This window comes from Alexandromys fortis, unplaced genomic scaffold, assembly GCF_014885135.2.
Source record: "Alexandromys fortis isolate MF-2015 unplaced genomic scaffold, M_Fortis_MF-2015_v1.1 scaffold_37, whole genome shotgun sequence".
Taxonomy (NCBI): Eukaryota; Metazoa; Chordata; class Mammalia; order Rodentia; family Cricetidae; genus Alexandromys; species Alexandromys fortis.
The window spans coordinates 4,397,422-4,417,392 of record NW_026067914.1 but is presented as its reverse complement, the minus strand read 5'-3'; the positions used below and the strand labels follow the sequence as shown (position 1 = coordinate 4,417,392).

The 19,971-nt window shown below is 42.9% G+C and overlaps 1 protein-coding gene across 2 annotated transcripts in view; it reads left to right on the top strand.

Moving 5' to 3' along the window:
* Slc1a3 (solute carrier family 1 member 3) overlaps positions 1-19,971 on the top strand; it is a 74,902-nt gene that overhangs the window by 7,387 nt on the left and 47,544 nt on the right. Inside the window, exon 3 of one of the 2 annotated variants that reach the window (XM_050138975.1) lies at positions 13,624-13,761. In XM_050138975.1, the coding sequence (XP_049994932.1) occupies positions 13,624-13,761 (138 nt within the window). Of the gene's footprint in view, positions 1-13,623; positions 13,762-14,151; positions 14,243-19,971 lie in introns of those variants that run through there. The other variant, XM_050138976.1, reaches the window with a different exon arrangement.

Sequence of the window (19,971 nt, the reverse complement as noted above, 5' to 3'; positions counted from 1 at the left end):
CCACATTCTCCCAAAAGCGTTCTAGGACACCAGCTTTGCACTGATGTCCTTTGCAGAATATTGGAGATCAGAGCTCTGGCTTCTGGTGTCACACAATCTAGGTCTGTAGCCCAGTTTCTGGATCTGAGCCTCCATTTCTTCACATATCCAAACTCTGCCTGGTTCTCTATCTGAGTTCAGCCTTGTGTAAGCCGTGAAACCGTAGATAATTTTGCTATGTGCTTGACCTAAGGGAATCCATAGGGAACACAAAGCTTGTGTTCTGCTTGCTTGTTGCCATGGCAAGGATCCATCTTATCCACCGATTTGGTGCTTCTTGTAGGCTAGCAAAGCCCAGACCCAAGGATTTAGGAGAACGAACGTGGGGATGAGAGGAGACACTTAACCTGGTTTAGGCTGAAGGGATGTGGTTCAGATTTCCTGGCTGGAGAAGAGAGACCAGAGAGCAGAAAGAGACTTGATATCTGTAAAGGGCTTTGAGAGGCAGAAATGAAAGCCAGTGAGTGATACAGTCATGATCTGGCCCTTTCCACCATGGCGTCTTGAGGAGAACCAAGGAGAATCCCCATGTAGCCATTTTCAGAGCACAGATTACCCAGTGGCGGGAGTAGCTGGCTGGAGGTGACTCTCAGGAGAGCAGTTGGGTTTTTAATTGAGTGGTGTTTTTAATAAATGTGTCATACACAACAGTTTTATTCATGCCATCTGAGGCCTACGGGAGGACGAGCTCACACACTCCTCGCTCTTTCTTTCCTCCAGTATTTTTGTCTCTTACTGCTCATCGGAGTTGGGGCTGGCAGGAGGAGCAGAGCTGGCAAGAGAAATGTTGCTGCTTCCCAAGAGAGTTGGTCAGGTTATTTTGAAGTGGAGGACGAAGACTTGATGTTCTTAGATTATCTCGGGGTTTTACTTTGCTATGTTTTTCTTGTTGTTAATTCAGATGTAGAGAAAACGGAGCAAGCAATTTCTAATTTTCCTTCTGAGTGGGAGATGATCCGATTGTTCAAGACAATTACCTACAATAATAATGCCCTCCGTTTCCAGCTGGTTACAGTTTGTAAAGTGTGATTCTCTGTAGTAGTGTAAGCCACAGCCAGCCCACCCACCGTCTGGTTCCTTTCGGCAGATCTCTAGGAGACAGCTGAGAAGTCCTGAGAACCTTGAGGTCCTGGTTACAATCAGTGCTCTCCACACACTTGCTTGATGATTGACTACCAAATCTCTTGGCCTCTCTTCTCAACACTTAAGTCTAAACCAACGCCTGCTTCCAACTCCTATGTTACAATATTTGAAGCATGCTTTACCTTTCTCTAAATTATTAGGATGTATGGAAAAGTACGTATTTTCATGCCAGCATTGACCATAGCAGAACCCTTTTCCAAGGCCTGATGATCTATTCCCTTGAGCTAGTTTTTTTCCAATGAAACGAGCCTTGTCTCCTCTTGACTCCTGGACAGCCATCATGTATCTGGCCACATGTCCCACAATAGATGCTTCCTATCCAGGGTTTAAGGATGTAGGGGAAGCATATTGCAAAAGCTACGTGTGCTCATCCATCAGGGATCAGCGATGGAACACAGGGAGTCTTTGTTTTTGGACTCATGTAAACAAGATTGTAAAGAGGTCACGTTGTGTAGGGGAGGCAACCAGATTTAAACACCATCTTTTCCAAGTTGTGCATTCCAGGTGTGAGAGCACACTGTATTTATAGAGCTCGGGGATGCTATCATCCATCAGGTATTTGGTCTGGCAACTGTGATGCTGTATTATTGCCAGGACATGAGGAAATACATGAAGCATTTCAGGGCACCAAGTTTAGCCATTATACTCATTAAGTATAAGAATTATGAGTTTTATGTCCAGGTTTAGGGTTATCAAAATTGCCCAGAACTTGTTTTCTAGGCCAAGAGTAGTCATATGTCTATGACCAATCAAAAGGCATGCTCTTCAAACTGGTCAAGGAAGTATATGGAGTCACTCAGTAGATTTATGCAGCAAAACCACCTTCCTGTCCTATATGTAAACCATTTCAGACCAGAAAGTCACATATGGTAAAAATTGAATTTAGTTCTTGCAGTTCTGAAAAAGTTAAATATCCTAAAGAACTATTCACGTACTAAGGAATAAAAGAGAGATACTCAAGAAGTTCTAAAATTAAAAAAAAAAAAAGTAGATAAAAGCACCAAATAGAGAGGCTTAGATGAGAAAGAAAAACCAGAGATAGATTGGGCGGAGAAGGAAAGGCACTCCTTCTTTCCATTGTTTATCAAAGACCCAAAAGGAAAATTAGAAGCAGCAGACAGTGAGAAGCACAATCAAGTTTTGAATTTCAAGACTGAGTTCTTGTCTCCAGAGAAGCCATTCCTTTCTTTCTCTCCCCAAGAGACTTCTTGGGTTCTCCTTCTAAGGCCTCCAGGACAGGGAGGGTCCAACTAAGGACAAGGCTTTGTTAACGAGAGAACCTTGCAAGAGGAGGCACAATTACCCCTAATGAGAGTAGAGATGGGCAGCTCTCACCCTTCTCACTGTGAAAGGGTGGCCCATTCTGTTCACATTTTGCATCCCTTAAACCCGCCGTTACAGCAAGAAGGACAAACTTCAGGGATCCTGGGTTTGACAAGCTTGCTTGTGTTTCCAGCTTATTGATGAATGTGAACGGAAAAGCATCAAGACTGTCTGTCTGGAGATAGCCTGCCACCAACACTGCCTTTGTTCTTGTTAATGACCGGGAAACTAAGACATCAAGACAGAACCTAAGTCTTTGAAGAGAGGCCTGTGGTCAAAGTTGCCATTTTTGTTTTGGTTTGTTTGTTTGTTTTTCTATTGTTGCTTCATCTTTGCTTTCTTAGATTTTCCTTTTAAGTTGAAGGAAAATGAGACAATACTGCCAGAATACTATGACTACCTTATTCAGTAAAATTCCTACTGTCTAGTCAATTCCACCCTCTAGTGCTTTTCACAAGGCCATGGGTGGTGGTGGAGCGCCCACCACGGCTGGCTGAGGTATTGTCATCTAGGTGGGTATGTGTGGTGCCTCTATCAGCAGGGCTAAGTGATTGAAGTAGCGCAGGAGCCAACAGCAACTAAGCTCGGAGTTGTTCTAGATTCAGTTCCTGATCTCTAGAAAACCAGAACTTGTTGGTCAGAGTGGTCCATTAACCAAGCACCAACTAGAGGCTTCTCTCTGGTATTCAAAGTAAGGAAAGTCTTCACTGGCAAGTTAAAGCAGAACTCAGGAGAAACCAACTCAGGATGAAAGAGCAGCTTCTTAGGAGAAATAAAGAGGTCATGTAGAAACAAATTCAATAAGTGTTTTGATTTTTGGTTTTTGCGTTGTTTGTTTTGTTTTTCTGTTTTGAGACAAGGTTTCTCTGTGCAACAGTCCTAGCTGTACTGAAGCTAGCTCTTGTAGACTAGGCTGGCCTTGGACTCACAGAGATCTGTCTGCCTCTGCCTCCGAGATGCTGGGATTAAAGGCGTGTGCCACCATCGCCTGACTTCACTAAGTGTTTTTAAAGTTGAGAGTCTTTTATAGTTTAGCCATTTCTCATGTGTCTTTAGAGTAATTTAGTGAATATAAAAATAAAAATATACCTAATCTTTTTTATAATTCTGAAGTGTTTGTTTTTCCTCTTATACACAAACAATAGCATGGTATAAAATTTTGCTTTCTGCCTTTCCATTTTCCCCTGTATCTTGGATGTTATTTCTTACTGATACATAGAAGTTCCTTATTCTCTCTGAGCTACAGCTAATGTACCATAATTTCTTTAAGCATCTCTAGTTGATGGGACACTTGGATTGTTTTAACCTTTATATATCATTGTAAAAGCAATGTGGTGTATAATATTGTATTGGATAAATATTGAATTATTATTTCATGATGATGAAATAGATCTGTGAACTGTATCCTTAGAAATAAACTTGCTGAGTCTGAACGAGTTCAGATAAGTCTGTTGCATGAGGAGGGAGCCGGCCCCTTTTCTGTCCCAGCCGCCTGGCTAGTTTATACCTGAAATAACCACATAGAAACCATATTCATTAAAACACTGTTTGGCCCATTAGTTCTAATTTCTTATTGGCTAATTCTTACATCTTAATTATAACCATTTTTATTAATCTGTGTATCACAATGTGACTGTGGCTTACTGGCAAGATTCTAACCAGCATCCGTCCCAGGCAGAAGATCCCTGACGTCTCTCACTCTGCCATTCTTCCCAACATTCAGTTCTGTCTTCTCTGCCTACCTAAGTTCTGCCCTATCAGGCCCAAAGCAGTTTCTTTATTCATTTAACCAATGAAAGCAACACATGAACAGAAGAACCTCCTACACCAGTCTGTATAATTTCTGTCCCATAAAGTTTATAGCAATCTGCTTCTCTGAACTGCAGGTTTGTTTTTATTTTGTTTTAATTTCCTTGCTGCTATCACTGAAAGATTTAAGAAAGGATGAGCTTTAGGATATGGGCCTGCTGGCCAGACAAATTAAAGAAACCTGTATAAAGAAATTTGGGTGCTACAATTAAGCAAATTTAGGTATTCTCTTTCCTTTCAAACCATGGGTTTACCTCGAATGAAATGCCCAAAGTGCTTCAACTTCTAAAGCACTTTCTTATCCCAAACCACCTACAACCCTCACATCAAACCAAAATGCTTGAACCAAGACTTCAGTTTTTAATCTCTCTGCCTCAGATCTCTCCTTCAGTTTAGCAGAAGTTCAGACAGTGACTTGTTTACCAACAAGGGCTTGAGATGCTAAACGAACAAGAGCCTGGCTCTTAGAGGGGGCACATGAATAAACTCCCAGAATCCTTGGGCCAGTAGCCTGAGGATCTAGAGGTTTCTAAGATTCAGGACCCCTGATTGGCTGACATTTGTCTAGGGGTGTCCTGGTGAGTGTGTGCTGGCAAGTGATCCTATCTATAGCGGTCGGAACATTAGGCATTTCCTTTGGATGGTCTGTTCTTGGGTGGTGCTCAGTTTGTGGTCCTTCCTGCAACCAGGTATTGCTTCAGGGTAAACTACTGAGGCTCAGGCCTCCATTAAACTTATTGATGGCTGAGTCCCACTCTGGCAGGTGATAACAGTTGGAAGTAAAGAACTTCCTTTGGGTGGTCTGTTTCTATTTAGCTTATCATGGTTGGCTCCTACATTTTTCTCCTTCCCAAGCACCGACAGGACCCAATCTTGGGTACTGCTTGCCCATGGTTTTAAAGAGGTATTATTGGGACCTAAGAACAACTTAAGTTAACAAATCTATTTATTGACAACTCTGGCCTACTTTCCTGGTATATCAACGAGCACTATAGATAGTTATCTTGTCCCCCACGCCAGGGAGTTCCCTCTTGTCTCAGCCTGTCAACCTATATTGGGCAGGAGCATGGGACAACATGTTCCTTTCCACAGCTACTTCAAGCAGACATTGGTGCATTGTTAAAGGCTAGCCAAAGGTAAAAAGGGAATTTAGGCAATGGGACACCCACTGGACTCCAATGAAGGGACAGGGAGTGTTCATATCGGCTGGACTGGTCCACATCAGCTTTCAGGAAGTTCAGGGCTCACTGCCATTTAGAGCAGGTTATAGTCAGCAATTGATGCTTAGTTGTATCTGCCAGCCAAGTGGAAGCCTATTGAGATAAGTTTAAACTAGGAACAGAAGTTAAAATTTATGTACTTAAAGAAAAGTAATACTTTATTGAAATCCACATTGTAGAAAAAGAGCAGATAACAGGTATCTGTAAACAGAAGGAATAGACTCATACCTTTGAGTCCTAGCAAAAACTACAGATTTTGCTTAGAAGCATGTCCAGAGAACCATGTATGGTTTGGGCAGAGATGCCTTTGGCCTGATGAGAAAAAACTTTTAGTTCATATTTAAATGGCAACTAAAATAAATTTAAAATCTTGAGCTTGTGACCCAAACAGGAAGTAGTCATTGCTCTATCAGCTTATTAGAACTATACTATAGAGGGGGGTTGAAATCATCTGTGCTTGTGAAGGAGGAAATGTAGGAGCCAGTCAATGTAGGTGCCAGCCACGATAAGCTAAATAGAAACAGACCACCCAAAGGAAGTTCTTTACTTCCAACCATTATCACCTGCCAGAGTGGGACTCAGCCATCCATAAGTTTAATGGAGGCCTGAGTCTCAGTAGTTTACCCTGAAGCAATAATTGGTTGCAGGAAGGACCACAAACTGAGATTACCTGAGCACCACCCAAGAACGGGCCATCCAAAGGAAATGCCTAACGTTCCAACCGCTATAGATAGGATCACCTGCCAGCACACACTCACCAGGACACCCCTAGACAAACGTCAGCCAATCAGGAGTCCTGAGCCTTAGAAACCCCTCACCCCCACCTTTACTACTATAAAAACCCAACACTACCTGGAATATTGGAATAGTCGGGGCTCTCCAACTATTCCAATACTCTGGACATGTGGAGAGACCGAGTTTGCCAACTTGCATAAAATAAAGGCTCTTTGCTTTTACGTATGTGTCTTGGTCTCCTTGTTGGTTTCTGGGAGACTTCGCAGATCTGGGCATAACAGGTTCAGTTCCCAGCACTCACAAGGCAGTTCATAACTATCTGTACCCCCAGTTCCAGGAGATCTGAAGTTCTCTTCTGCCCTCCATGAGCACCCGACAGTCAAGTGGGACATAAACACACAGGCAGGCAAAATACCTGCACATGTCAGATTAAAAAATAAAATACAGTATGGTAGTAAAATGGATGAAATCTATTTTTGCTTGCATGCACTATAAAAGAGCTTAGAATTCACTAGAAAAAATAAGATGGGTTCAAGTAAAATATCTAACATTTATGTTTGGGTTTGCATGGTTCTTTTAAACTCAGAACGTTTAGCTGAGAATCTTAAAGAACAAAAGGATCTTAGGTACTACCTGTTCTATAATCTACCCACCCCTCTCCCATTTTGCACAGTTAAAAACAAAAACAAAAACAAACAAACAAAAAAAAACCTCTGGTGAGATTGCATGATTTGAAGATTTCCAAAAAAAACAGTTTGGAAACATAATTTTGCAACTTTGCTTACTATAACACAAATGGAATATTCTTCCACATCCAATCTCCTCATGAAGGCAAAATGACAAACCGTGTAGATTTCATGGGGAGATTATCCTTAAAGGGAATACAGCCCTTAACTATCTGGGAACAGTGTATTAGGAGATAGAGGGTCACAGAGACTGTCAACAGTAGAAGGCACAATTTCCTCACTGTCACCAGTTGGAGCCTGTAGAGTTCACCTAATTTTGGAGTACATCAACTCAGGTTAAACCAAAGATTCAGCCTTCAATGATCTTTTTGTACACTGTAAAGATGTATCTTTGCCAAGGCACCTTCTGATTGGTTTAATAAAAGAGCTGATTGGCCAATAGCTGGGCAGAATAAGGTTGGGTGGGAATATCAGACTAAGGACGAGGAGAAGAAGAAAGGCAGAGTTGGGGAAATGCCAGAGAGGAAGTTTCTAGTGAAATGGCTAGAAGACTGTAGGTTTATAACCTAGGAAAGGGGAGAGCCTTAAGTAAGAAAATACAATTTTTAAATGTAAGCGTTAGCTAGTAACAAGCCTGAGCATACGGTGGGTTTAATCCAAAGTGATGGGAGGGCGATGAGGGGTCAAAGGCAGGAGCAGAATCAAGGGAAGGTGGAGTAGAAGGAAGCTTCCTGTTTCTACAGAGCCATCAATCAACAGGATCTGATGCCATCAGAGGGAGGTATCCGTGACAACCTACTTTAGATGTTAAAGGGATCCCTTTGGGCATCAAGTAGGTTAAGTAGAAGCAGGAAAACCAGTTGGGAGGCTGCTTATTACTGCAGTCCAGGCAAAGAGGAGTGTTCATAGCTGAAGGCTTCATTTAGATAGATAGATAGATGATAGATAGATAGATAGATAGATAGATAGATAGATAGATAGATAGATGGATGATGGATGATTGGATGGATATAGATATGTATGTATGTTTATACGTATTATGCATGCATGTTTGTGAGTGTTCACACATACACACACACACACACACACACACACACATATTGTAATCAAAGCATAGGAGACTAAGGGCATGACCAGGGTCATAGAGGAAGATAAAGCCAGGGCTGGGCCTCATCCCAGCATCACCACCATCCGTAGAGCATCATCATCTGTGAAGCATCCTCAGTGAGTGCTCCTATACTCGAGAAGCAGCGCAGTGAGGAGCCTCATCGACTTCTGCAGGTTTGAGAGACCCTGACTTCCATGTGTAGTTGCCCGGGGCTTGAGACTTGTTTCTAAGCAACAGAACACAGCAAAGCAGAGTTCCTTTGTGCCTTTGAGCTCCACCTGTTCTCTCTAGCTCCTCGCCTTGGAGCGTATTGCATTGTGAGGAATGAGGGACGCGAGAAGGCTTTAGTCTGCCAATGCATTCAATGCAGGAGTTTGTGGGGGAAAAAAAAAAAAAAAAAAAAAAAAAAAAAAGCTTTAGCAAAATGTTTCCATTCCAAACACCGACATTCACCAAAAGCTACACACAATGATTTGACCCAAATCTCACTTCAACTGTGGCTCCTCCTCTCACTCTTATCTTTTGTCATTTCCAAGTTTTCCATGATTTGCACAGTTGACCTATCAGCAAGTTCTTACCACTTTTAACATGTTGTGCTTACTGAGCCTTAGAAAACAAGCCCACCATGTCTTGGTTTAGAAAGTGAGAGGGTGTCAGTCTTCTGAAGAAATGCTGTGTGCCCTCTGCAGGGAAACACCAAGTGCCTGCTGGAGTCTCTCCTTGAGCATTTCCTAAGTGAGAGCCCCCTTTAGACAGAAACGCACCAGACTTCCGAGGATCCAACCACACAGAATTTTCACCACCTTGAACATCTCAGTTAGCTCCCTAGATTCTGGGCTTCTTTTTAAATTACTTAAGCCAAGTATCCTGGAAGATTTTGAACTGAGCATGCACAGCGTGACATCCCTGTTCATATGTCATCAAGGTACAAATTTGGCTAAGTATGTTTTGGCTCTAACAGAATTAATTCTGATTTTTGGGGTCATTTGTGCAACACAAATCTGTCTCTTTTTTTGCCCTGACATTCTGGTGGCCACCATAGGCTTTGTGTTGGCTCTGGGCTCATCAGGCAGTGTCTAAAGTGTCCACTGATGGAGATCAGCTTCTCAGGGACTCCGCTGCTGGACCAAAGGGAAGCCAGCTTATTAGAGCTCGTCCGAAGACCTCACCTTGCTGCCCTTCACTGCTTGAAAGTGCAGAGCAACGAGGGCTCTCGGAAGTCTGCAGCACACTGGGTTTCAGAGAAGGGTTTTTTGTGGGGTTGGTTTTTAGTTAGTTTGTTTGTTTTCATTGCTGGGGTAAAAGTAATAAGAAAATGAGAAAACAGAAAACCTTAACTGCTCAAAAAAAATGCAGTTTTCTCATTCAGAGCATTTTTTGTTAATTTGGAGCTGATTGCTAGCCAACCTATCGCTGGCTTAGGGCAGAAAACTGAAGAAAAATGTCTTTTGTTTACTCACTCAGCATCTGAGTGTAGCCTGAAAGCTTCCCTAGGTAAATCTGACAGCACTTTCCTCCCGTGTAGGCACCAGGATTAGTTAACCTAAACAGCCTGTTTACTTGTAAGTTTTCTGCTTTGTAAGAGAACCCAAAAGGCAGGTCAAATATGCTGCGATAACTTTGATTCCTTAAATCAGCGCTGTGACTTTGAGAGGCCAAGGGCTGTACAGACTGTGAGAGGGTGAAGTTGTGCTGGTCGCTGAGGGCCCTAGGCAGACTGCTCCACCCTCCCTAATCCCACTGAAGCAGCACAGTTTACCAGCTGTGTGGTGCTGGGACTTGGTCCGCCTTCTCAGGGGCTCTTGTCCTTTGAGATGTGTAGAATAATATAGTTCTGGCCTCAACAGGATTTGGGAAGTAACTTGTTTCTGAGGCCTCATCACCAGTCTTCACCCAGAGGTGATTTGCTGTTGTTAAGACTGTGAATTCTGAAGATGTCAGAGCCAGAGAACACTGCAGTCTGGAACAACTGAGCAGGCTCACAGGAGCTCACAGAGACTGAAGCAGCCGGCAGTAGGGCCTCTATGCATTTGCAATAGCTTTCAGCTTAGTATTTTTATGGGGCTCCTGAGAGTCTAAATGAATGGGTCTTTGTTCTTGTACCTGCTTTGGGGGATCTTTTCCTTTTGGGTTGCCTTGTTTTATCTTATTATATTGTGTTATTTTGGTTGTCTCTTAGAAACCCATTCCTTCCTTTTTTCCTTCCTTCCTTCCTTCCTTCCTTCCTTCCTTCCTTCCTTCCTTCTTTTTGGTTTTTGTTATTTTGAGACAGGGTTTCTCTGTGTAGTGCTGACTATCCTGGAACTCATTCTGTAGACCAGTCTGGCCTTGAGCTCAGAGAGAACCACCTGCCTCTGCCTCCCAAGTGCTGGGATTAAAGGCATGCACCATCACTGCCCAGCCACTTAGCAGGCTTTTAAGTTTGAGCAAGCTATCTGTCTTCTTAGATCAATGTATCAATGTTTTGAATGGACATGATAATATCACCCTAATAAAGTAATGATGAGAGCTAAACACTGCCATTAGCACATAATAAGGGCTCAATAAACATCCCCTTCCCCAATATAAGCTTCTCTTTCCCAAGAGTACAAATCACTCACTTGGCAAAGACGAGATAGTAAACACACCAAAACATAATGCAGGACAAAACTGATTCCGGGTGTATCGGCCATCTGCTTCAACCCTACACCCTTGCTCTCCAAAGCCTGGGTTCCGAGCTTGCTACACCTCACGAATGAGTGCTGCTTCGTCTCTGCCGTTCCGCCACAAAGGAGCTTGTAGACACAGGGTGCAGGGCTAGGGTTGCAGCCCACAGTGCATCCTGAAGCCCTAGTTCAGTCCGCAGCACTAGAGGAGAAGGGTTTTTAAAATGAGATTTTAGAGAGACCTCATGTCATAGACATGATGGTACATCTATACTTACTGCTAAACCAGTCACAATAGTAGGAATTGGAACCATTCTCAGTCTCCATCAACAACAGACAAGTAAAGAAAATGCAGTACAATGGGATTACATTCATCGGTAAAGAGAAATAAAACCGTATTTTAAGGGGAAATGGAATGAGATGAAATTAAGTGCAATAAGCCAGGTTCAGAAAGACAAATTCCATGTTTTTCTTTTACATGTGAAACTGAGGTGTGTGTGTGTGTGTGTGTGTGTGTGTTTACAGTGTGGCTCTATAGGTCATAAAACTAGAAAAATGATCCGAAGAGAGAAGGAAGAGATCGATTTCTTTGTTTGTTTTTGTCTTCAAGACAGGATTTTGCTGTTTAGATCTGGCTGTTTAGATTTGAGGGTGGCCTCAAACTCACAGAGATCCGCCTGCCTCTCCCTCCCTAGTGCTGAGATTAAAGGGGTGCACTATCATCACCCGACAAAGAGATAGCTCTTAAGAGAGGGGAGGGAGGAGGAGAGGACAATGGAATACATATATAAGAAAGCAGGAGGTCGTGACATCTGTGGGGACCGGGAAACTGGCCAGAACAGGGTTAGTGGCACAGAGCAGGTAGTGAGGGAGATGATAATATGTGTAAGAGTGCCAGACTGAACCAGTTGCTTTGTATGCTAACCCACAGAGAAACTGAGGTGCACGCTAGAGGAGCAGGTGCCCAGCAGACCAGTGTGTTGACTGAAAGACTCACAGGATATTAGCACCCCCTGAGACGTTGCCTCCCTGATTGTCCTCCTTGTACACCGTTCAGTATCAATTTGGCAGTGAGAACGAAGGGATTTTGACAGTTGTACACTGCCCATGTATGAAATTATGTGCTGGAACATTCTAGAAATAAACTCACTATGAACCACGAAGTCTTTGCCAGGAGAGGCGGGAAGGGTTGGAGATGGGGGAAAACATGAGGTCTGAGTAGAAACGGCATGGGCCTAAATCCTAGCTCTGCCACCATATATTTGACTTTGGACACATTTTACATTCATTGTGATCAGGTTTCCCCCACCGCTAAGTTGCTGAAATAGCATCTTCATGCTGGGGTTGTTGTGAGGATTAAATTGCTAACAGGAGTAAAAGTTCTGACAATGCCTGGCTTGTAGGAAGAACTCAGGGAGCGTCAATGAGTTTCTTTTTATTTAAGCTGTAGTAAGAACTCAGGGAGCGTCAATGAGTTTCTTTTTATTTAAGCTGTAGTAAGAGCTCTGGGAGCCTCAATGACTTCCTTTTTATTTAAGTTGTAAAGCCAATGCAAGTGCTTTTGCTCCAAGCTCTCTGCATTTTTAAATCGGTTTTTCTCGCTTGCCTGTTATTCCTACATTTCAGTAAACTGCTAAGTATTTTCCTGAAGTTCTGAGACCTGGGTCAACTGGATTTTCTAGTCGCAAGGTCACAGTCTCAAGTTGGAGAATGGGTTGTAGTGCTTGCTGAGACCCAAGAACTGAAATTGGAGTAGCAGTGGAGGTTGGAGTGAACTTTGTGTTCCATTTCATAAGGCAGAAAAGCCATTTCATAAGAAAGTAGGAAAGTTTAGTTTCCGTAAGAACTTCTCGCGTTCCTAGGAAAACCTTGGGTTCACCCCTCCCCATTCCTATCCCTGACCCTGGCTTCCAGTTACCTCAATATTGGGTATTTTCTTTTCTTTATAATTTACTCGGTCTTTTTAAAATGTGAAATTGCAACACAAGGCAGATATTTGAAAAGTGTTTACGATATTGGAATGACTAAATTTTCTTGGGCAAGGAAAGTCAGTTGGAGAAAGAGAAGATGGAGTAAAGGTGTTTGATAGTTGTATTAGCTTCTGAATGTAGGCAGGTGTCATGCATCATCTAGCTAATATATGCTTTTACTATTCTAAAAGAATATTCTACAATTTCAAGACCAGAGGGAAAGCTAAGGAGGAAGCTACTGTCTTGTCTTTGTACCCACCTCTCACTGAGTTTTCAACAGGAAATCTTAGAGAAAGTTTTTTTTTTTTGTTCGTTTTGAAAGTCTTCTCATGCCAGCAAATAGCAACTCAGTACAATATAGTTGCCAAGGCAATGTCAAGATCGTGTAGCGAGAGAGAGAAAATGTGGTGTGTGCAGACAGAGAGATGGTGAGACAGATTAACAATGAGAGCGCCAGGGTTTTCTGCAAATGGAAAGTTTAATTGTTTTGTATAAGTATGCTCGCAGCTGCACCATCTGTTCTGGTGGAGCTTTCTCATGAAGCCCTTTCTTCCCATATCACCTTGCTCGGGACTGTTTGGCTTGTCCTCCAATTATACCCTAGTCTTCATTCCTACACCAAGCCGTGTCAAAACGGGTTCCACGTCAAAACAGGTCCCACCGCATTTGAGTTAGACAACGACATTTTTCACTTGCTCGGTTCAGAAATACTTTTTCTGCGAAAGCTACTTCAAGGCCTGGACCCAGCAAACCCTTCCACATCATGACTGTGAAGACAGATACGTCCCTTGCTCCCAACACTGTATAAATATTTGCTACTTAAATAAAATACTCTAGTCAGACTTGAGTAGCTGCCAGCTAGATATTTGCTCATTTTTTTAGAGACTGTTGCCTTAGTTTTAAAAGACTCAATTTTCCTTTCTCTCTTTCTCTCTCTCTCTTCAGGTACAATCCTTGGATTTGCCCTCCGGCCATACAAAATGAGCTACAGGGAAGTCAAATACTTCTCGTTTCCTGGGGAGCTTCTGATGCGGATGTTACAGATGTTGGTCTTACCCCTCATCATCTCCAGTCTTGTCACAGGTACTTGGCATCTACACTTTGTGCTGTGTGGCTTTTTGTTTTGTTTTGTTTCTTTTAAGTGTGTTTATTGCAAAAGAACGCTTAGAAAAGCCAACGCTTTAGGTTTCTGCTGGATGCATGCTCTGTTCTAGAGAAAAATAAAACAAGCCCCTTCGAAATGATGGGAAGGAGGGCTTTAGTAATAATGCATGAATGATTATGACTCGTATTTTCACCAATCACAAAAGGAGATGGATTTAAACAGCCATGTAATCTGGTCTGCCTCCCCGTGACCGAGGTACCCTGCTAAACACCACACCACCCGCCTTCTCTGACCTCAGTGATGTAGTTGACTAAAGCATACAACAGGTCTGTTTTCTCACCCTCTTATCCCACCCAGAGAACATCTGGTTGGACAGCCTATTAGCTATTGATGCAAGAATGCTTGTTCTCAGAGCCACCAGGACATGAGCGGGAGCCTTCCTGGAAGCCTCATCAAGAGGTAATGCCCACAGCACACTCACCAACTCTGCTGCCACCAACACTTATCTCTTCCTGGTGTGCCTGCATGATTTCATTTCCTTCTCCCGTTTCCCCACCCACCCACCCCCATTACCTTTTATGCTGGTGGGAGAATGGGGAGGGGGTGGGAGATGTCCCCATTGGCTACGCTGTCCATGACACTTTGATTTTCAACCAGAGGAAGCTTGTAGGATAGGATCTCTTTACTGTGACAGTTGAGGGTATGGCTTCTCCTGCATGGCTAGAGGTTGAAGAGTCATTAGTTATGTGGTTGACAAATATGGACGGGGCAAGAAGTTGCAGGAAGAAGAAACAATTACCGTACATTCCTTCCTGCCCACTCTTCTCTTTCCCTACAGCCCATCTCTGACTTGGAGAAAGAATGTCCATAAACACTGCCCCAGCAGGATGGTGCCTGGGTTTGTAGATAAAGCCCCAGACCTCAGGTACTATTGACCCTGGCCTCTTTTTCCACTTGGGGTCACTGTCCTTCTTGGGCAGGCCAGTTTGCCTCTGTGTGAGCTGTATCTTTTCTGCTCTTCCCATGAGTTTTCAAAAAGAATTATACTCTTCCAAGCTGTCTGTGTAACAAGAACTTCATAGAGCAACTCAAAGGTCACGGGGCAGCATTCTGACTACTACGTGCCTTAGAGGGCTGGCCATTACATGCACAGAAACTATGTCAGATTACTTCTCCGTGCCTTGCAGATCTGTGCTGGCTACCACTTGTCCAGGGCCTTAAACAAGTAATTGCATGTGCATGAGCTCAGAGTGGAGGATAACCTGGCCACAAACCAGTCCTGTCACCCTTAGGGCACCTGTTTGTAAAACTGGACTGGTCAGTTGTTGACTAGGGGTAATTGTAGACATAGAAGCTACAATTCCGATCACAGAAGCTGTATTAAATGTTGGCCTGGGGCACATTTTCATTTTGTTAGCTATTTTTCTCAAAAAAAAATCTTTGTAGAAATCACTTATAGGTGAGAGCCCATCTCCACCATTTTATTGGTGTGGCCTGAATCCCCCTGTGTCATCCCTAGCAGCTAACTTCTAGGCTGAGAACCTGTGAGTCCTCTAGACACACGCTGATGTCTCCTGGACCCCTCTTACTGTCTCTTCTAGAGTGGAACCCATGTTTCTGCTTTCTTGCAATTAATTATGCAATTTTTATTTTGAGACACAGAAACCCCTTGTACTACATACAGTTAGAAAAAGCATTGCTTCCTCTTAGAAACGGTCCTCTCCCTTGAAATGGAATTCCCTGGTGTTTGAAATACTAAACAATCAAGTTTATTATAGGAACAAGAGCGTTCATTGAGTAAGTTTTCAGGAAAAAAAGATTTACTTTGATCTAATCCCTTTCAGTGCTTTGAAAGAAAAATTTGGCTAAACATTAGGTAAATTAGCAACCCTTATAATATGGCTGTTTAAAAAAAAAAACAGAACAGCAAATTGCAAACAACCATAATAAATAAACTCATAATCTAGGTGCAAGTTGAGAATGTTATCACATAAAATCATTAAGAGTCTTATCTCTTATCGAGGGCTAGGCCAAGGAAAGGGGTCTGTGGCAGAGTTTATCCAAAGTTGTTTTTGGGGAGTTTAGCCAAAGATGTTTCCAGTGTTCTCTCCCAGGAGTAATCCCGAACTACACAGTAATCTAGATACTTGTGATCAATTAAAATAAATGATTGAATCAATGAGACTTTCCTTTGTGGTTTTAAATACAAAACATTCTAAAAGTGGGGATGCAGAGGAGGAAATGTTTGCAAATTACCAGGACTCTCTAGAGGATCCCCTGGGCTTTATTGGACGATGTTACTGGTGAAATATGTTGCCCTGGGAGGTAACAAAGCCAGGCTCCATTATTCAAGAATGAAAAAGCAGTCTCGAAAGCTCGCAGCCGTCTAGAGGATGACGTGTACATATGAAGATGCCCTTTCAGGCTACTTCTTGTTTTCCTGCTTTGATAGTCATGGATACAGAGAAATATTTTCTTCAGCAGGAGAAAGAACAGGGCTAAGTGAGATGATTAAGTGGCGAGTGACCGCCCTGCAGAATAACGTGGACAAAAGTGGGACAAGGAGACTGTTGAAACCCGAGAAATATAAGATTAATCGGCTTCAACCAGCTGCTACTATATGTCCACAAGATCAAAATGTGACTTTTTCTTTTTCGAAGAGAATTTAGTTGCACAAGGGTTTAAGAGATCCTCCCGAGTTTTCGGGCTTGACACAGTTCACAAAACAGGACAGTACGGCCAAGCAAAGCATATCAGCCGGGTCATTCAACCTTACTGATATCAAAACTTGTGTTTGGGTGTCGGTGCTACTGCTTGAGAAACATCCCACTATTTCCGGACCTCTATCCGGCTTTTACTGGCTTCCGTGTTACCTGACTCACCCGTGGGTAATCCTAAAGTAAACAAAGCTTACCTCATGTGGAATGAGATGCCAAACACCATGCTCATTGCTGTGAGGAAACTGACCGGGGAAGGCTCTCCTCTCTGTCTTCTGAGTAGGGACGTATTGCGTCATAGCTGGTCTGCTTTGTGTCAGACAGGAGCATCCTAGAAAGAAATCAGAGCCTTACAAGAAGTCTTCCTGTGGAGAAAATACTTCACAGCTTTTGTGCTCTCTCATTCAAAAGCCTTGGGTCTGTGCAGACGGAAACGAACCTGAATAGAATCATTATTGCATTAAGTTTCGGAAGGTTCTAGAGAATAGACTCTAACAGTTAAAGCCACTATAGCCACATTTTTATTTCTCAAAATTTTATTGTTGTTTGTTTATTGTGGTGCCAGGAAAGAAAGCTCGTGCCATGGCCATGCTAGGCAAGCCCTCTGCCACTCTGTCTACCACTAAGCTGCGTGCCCAGACCAACTTAAAGAGCTCGGCAACAGACTGCTGTACTTGAAACACTACTGTTTGTGGGCTGAGGCATTAAAGCTCCGTAGGCCACATTCTTGTCCTGGAGTTGAAATCCAGTCTTCCCAAACATCCCTGCTGTGGATTCGCATTCCAGAAGCTCTGGGGAGAAGCTGGGAGGAAGCCCAAAGGCTACATTCGTACTCAAGTACCTTTTTCTTCTTTTCTTGAACAAGGAGACTATGCCTGTGCCAACACATCACACAATAAAACAAGGATTTGGCGCCAGTTTCTATTGATTTGGTCAGGATCAGCAGCCAAACTAGCTCTTTCATGCCAGAAATATGAATTGGTTTGGCTGGCTCAGCCTGATTTAATGCACAGGATAATAATTTAACGCCATGTCTAGTTATACAGAGTGGACGTAGATAGCCCTACTTCTGCATCTTTTTCAAACACGGGGGCTCTCTTGTGTTTTCATTCTCGGCGTGCACTTTCCTGCCCTCGCTCGCCACACAGGAAAACTTTACTGTCGACCCCAGGTTTCTGGAAGGGAAAAGCATTTGGCAGACGATCTCTTTGGAGTAGAGCATGTTGTAAGAGAAAGAGGTGAGAGAGGCGCATTAGGTACCATTATGAAAAGCAGCAGTTTGAAGCCTATGTTGGGCATACGGGACCTTAGATCACAAAATCAACAAAGTTCAACCATTCATTCATTCATTCATTCATTCACTTGCAGCTATGTTCTATGTCAGATATCAGGCTAGGCATTGCAGGTACCTAGATACAAAGTCAAAGTCCCTCAGTAATGCATTGGGTAGGAAGAGAGCGGCTCTCCAAATTCCTCAACAGTCACAGTATTGGTGAGCAAATTCCTGTTCCAGTTTTACGGCTTCTCTATATGCCCAAAAAGAAAGAGGCAGTTTAGTTGATTTTTTAAGATGTTTTTTGGTAATTTCATGTACGTATACAACATAATTAGATCATATCCACCTTCACCTTCCTTTTGGCTCACTTTTTAGACTTGATTCCAAACCTGATTTTCTACTGTTGTAGCATCTCCTACCTGACGTCAGCTACCCTGGAGTTTACCAGCATAGATGTCATCCACATTCCCCCATAAACATTGCTTCAAATTAACACAGTTTTTACACAGTTCCAAATCACTACTAATCATGGAAGCCTCCTGTCCTTTGTCTTGTGAAGGATGTAATGAATTATGGTGTTACGACATTCTGAACAAATACCATGGCCTGACTTAGACTCCAAGGGACCAAGTGTAATGATTAAATAAAAATCCTGTGGATCCCTGGCGGCTGCAGTGGTAGAAACGCTGCAGGTCCCCAAGCAGCGGCAGTGGGCAGCAGGTCCAAGAACAGCCAGTCCTAGGTAGGGACTGGTGCAGTTTCTCAAGTGGCTGCAGCAGGCCACATGGAGAGACAGACAGATGGGCAGGCCATGCAGAGTGAAGTTGGATATTTATTTAGTGGGTTATGGAAGGGAAGGGGAGAAGGAGAAGAGCGGAAAGATAGAAAAAAACAGAAGGGGAAAGGGGAGAAGTGGAGAGAGGCAGAAGCTGCCTCTTGAGACAGAAAAGGATGAAACTCAGGCTAGATAGAAGCTGAAGATCAGCTTGCCTCAGCAAAGAGGAGTGGGGAAGTGGGCATGGCTTGTCTCATAAAGAGACAGAACAGACCATTACATCAAGACCCTCACTGTCATATCCTAAGAAGAAAAAGAGAATGCCAGGAGGTGGTACACACCTTTAATCCCAGCACTTGGGAGGCAGAGGCAGGTAGATCTCTGTGAGTTTGAGAGTAACCTTGTCTACAAGAGCAGGACAGCCATAGATACACAGAGAAATCCTGTCCCCCCCCCCCCAAAAAAAAAAAAACAGAAAAATAAAGGAAAAGAGAAACAATTAGCCAACATCTAGAGATGTTACATATACCTTATCTCTGAGGGCTTTTTCTTTCCTCTAACCCAAAGAACAGAAAGGTAATTTTAAAAAAAAAGCAGGTTTCTCATTTTCTGAGTGATTTCATATAAATGAAGAAATTGTTTCTCTCCCTCCAGAACTCTATATTTACCCCTGGTTGGGAAATACTGATGTTGTTCATCAGTGCCTACAGTTTCCTTTCCAAGTGACTGTCCAGCTTCTGCCCAGACATTTCCAGGAACAGGAGATCCTTGGAACTCACATATTCTTGTAAAATGAAGGGTGCTTTTTCTACCCAAAACAAAACAAGCCAAAAAAATTTTAAAGAAACAGGAGAAAAAAAATACCTGCTTGCCTGTAATTCCCTGTCCATGTGACAGGCTCTCTCGTGGCCAAATGTCACTTAGACATTTTCCTTTCAAATACATAGACCAGAGAATCCTTTGGGAGGTGAGACTTGACGATACACAAAGCCAAAAACTAGGACTACCAGCAAAGGATTCTTCTATCTGAGAAAATAATGAAAATAAAGGCAGTAGATGTGTCTCAGAGTGTGGCCCTTTGGCTGCAGAAAAATGGCAGTTACAACAACAGCAAACTAAAATTTTGTCATTTAACCCAAGTGACCAAAAACAAAAACCTGAGCTAAACAATTTATAGTTCTTGGGCTTTTGAAGCGTATGTTAAGTGCTTGCAAAAATGAGAGCCAGGGTTAGCTAAGGGGAATTTAATATTCTGGACTATTAGTTGCCAAGTGTCTAATGTGTAGCTAAGGCCAAATTGAATACTCTGGGCACTTACGGGCAAGATCTTGAGGCAGGCTTCTCACGCCTATTAGTTAGAATAAAAGGCAGCTCTCCAAAGAGACGAACGTCTTTAGGCTTCCCTCGCATTTTCAGTGAC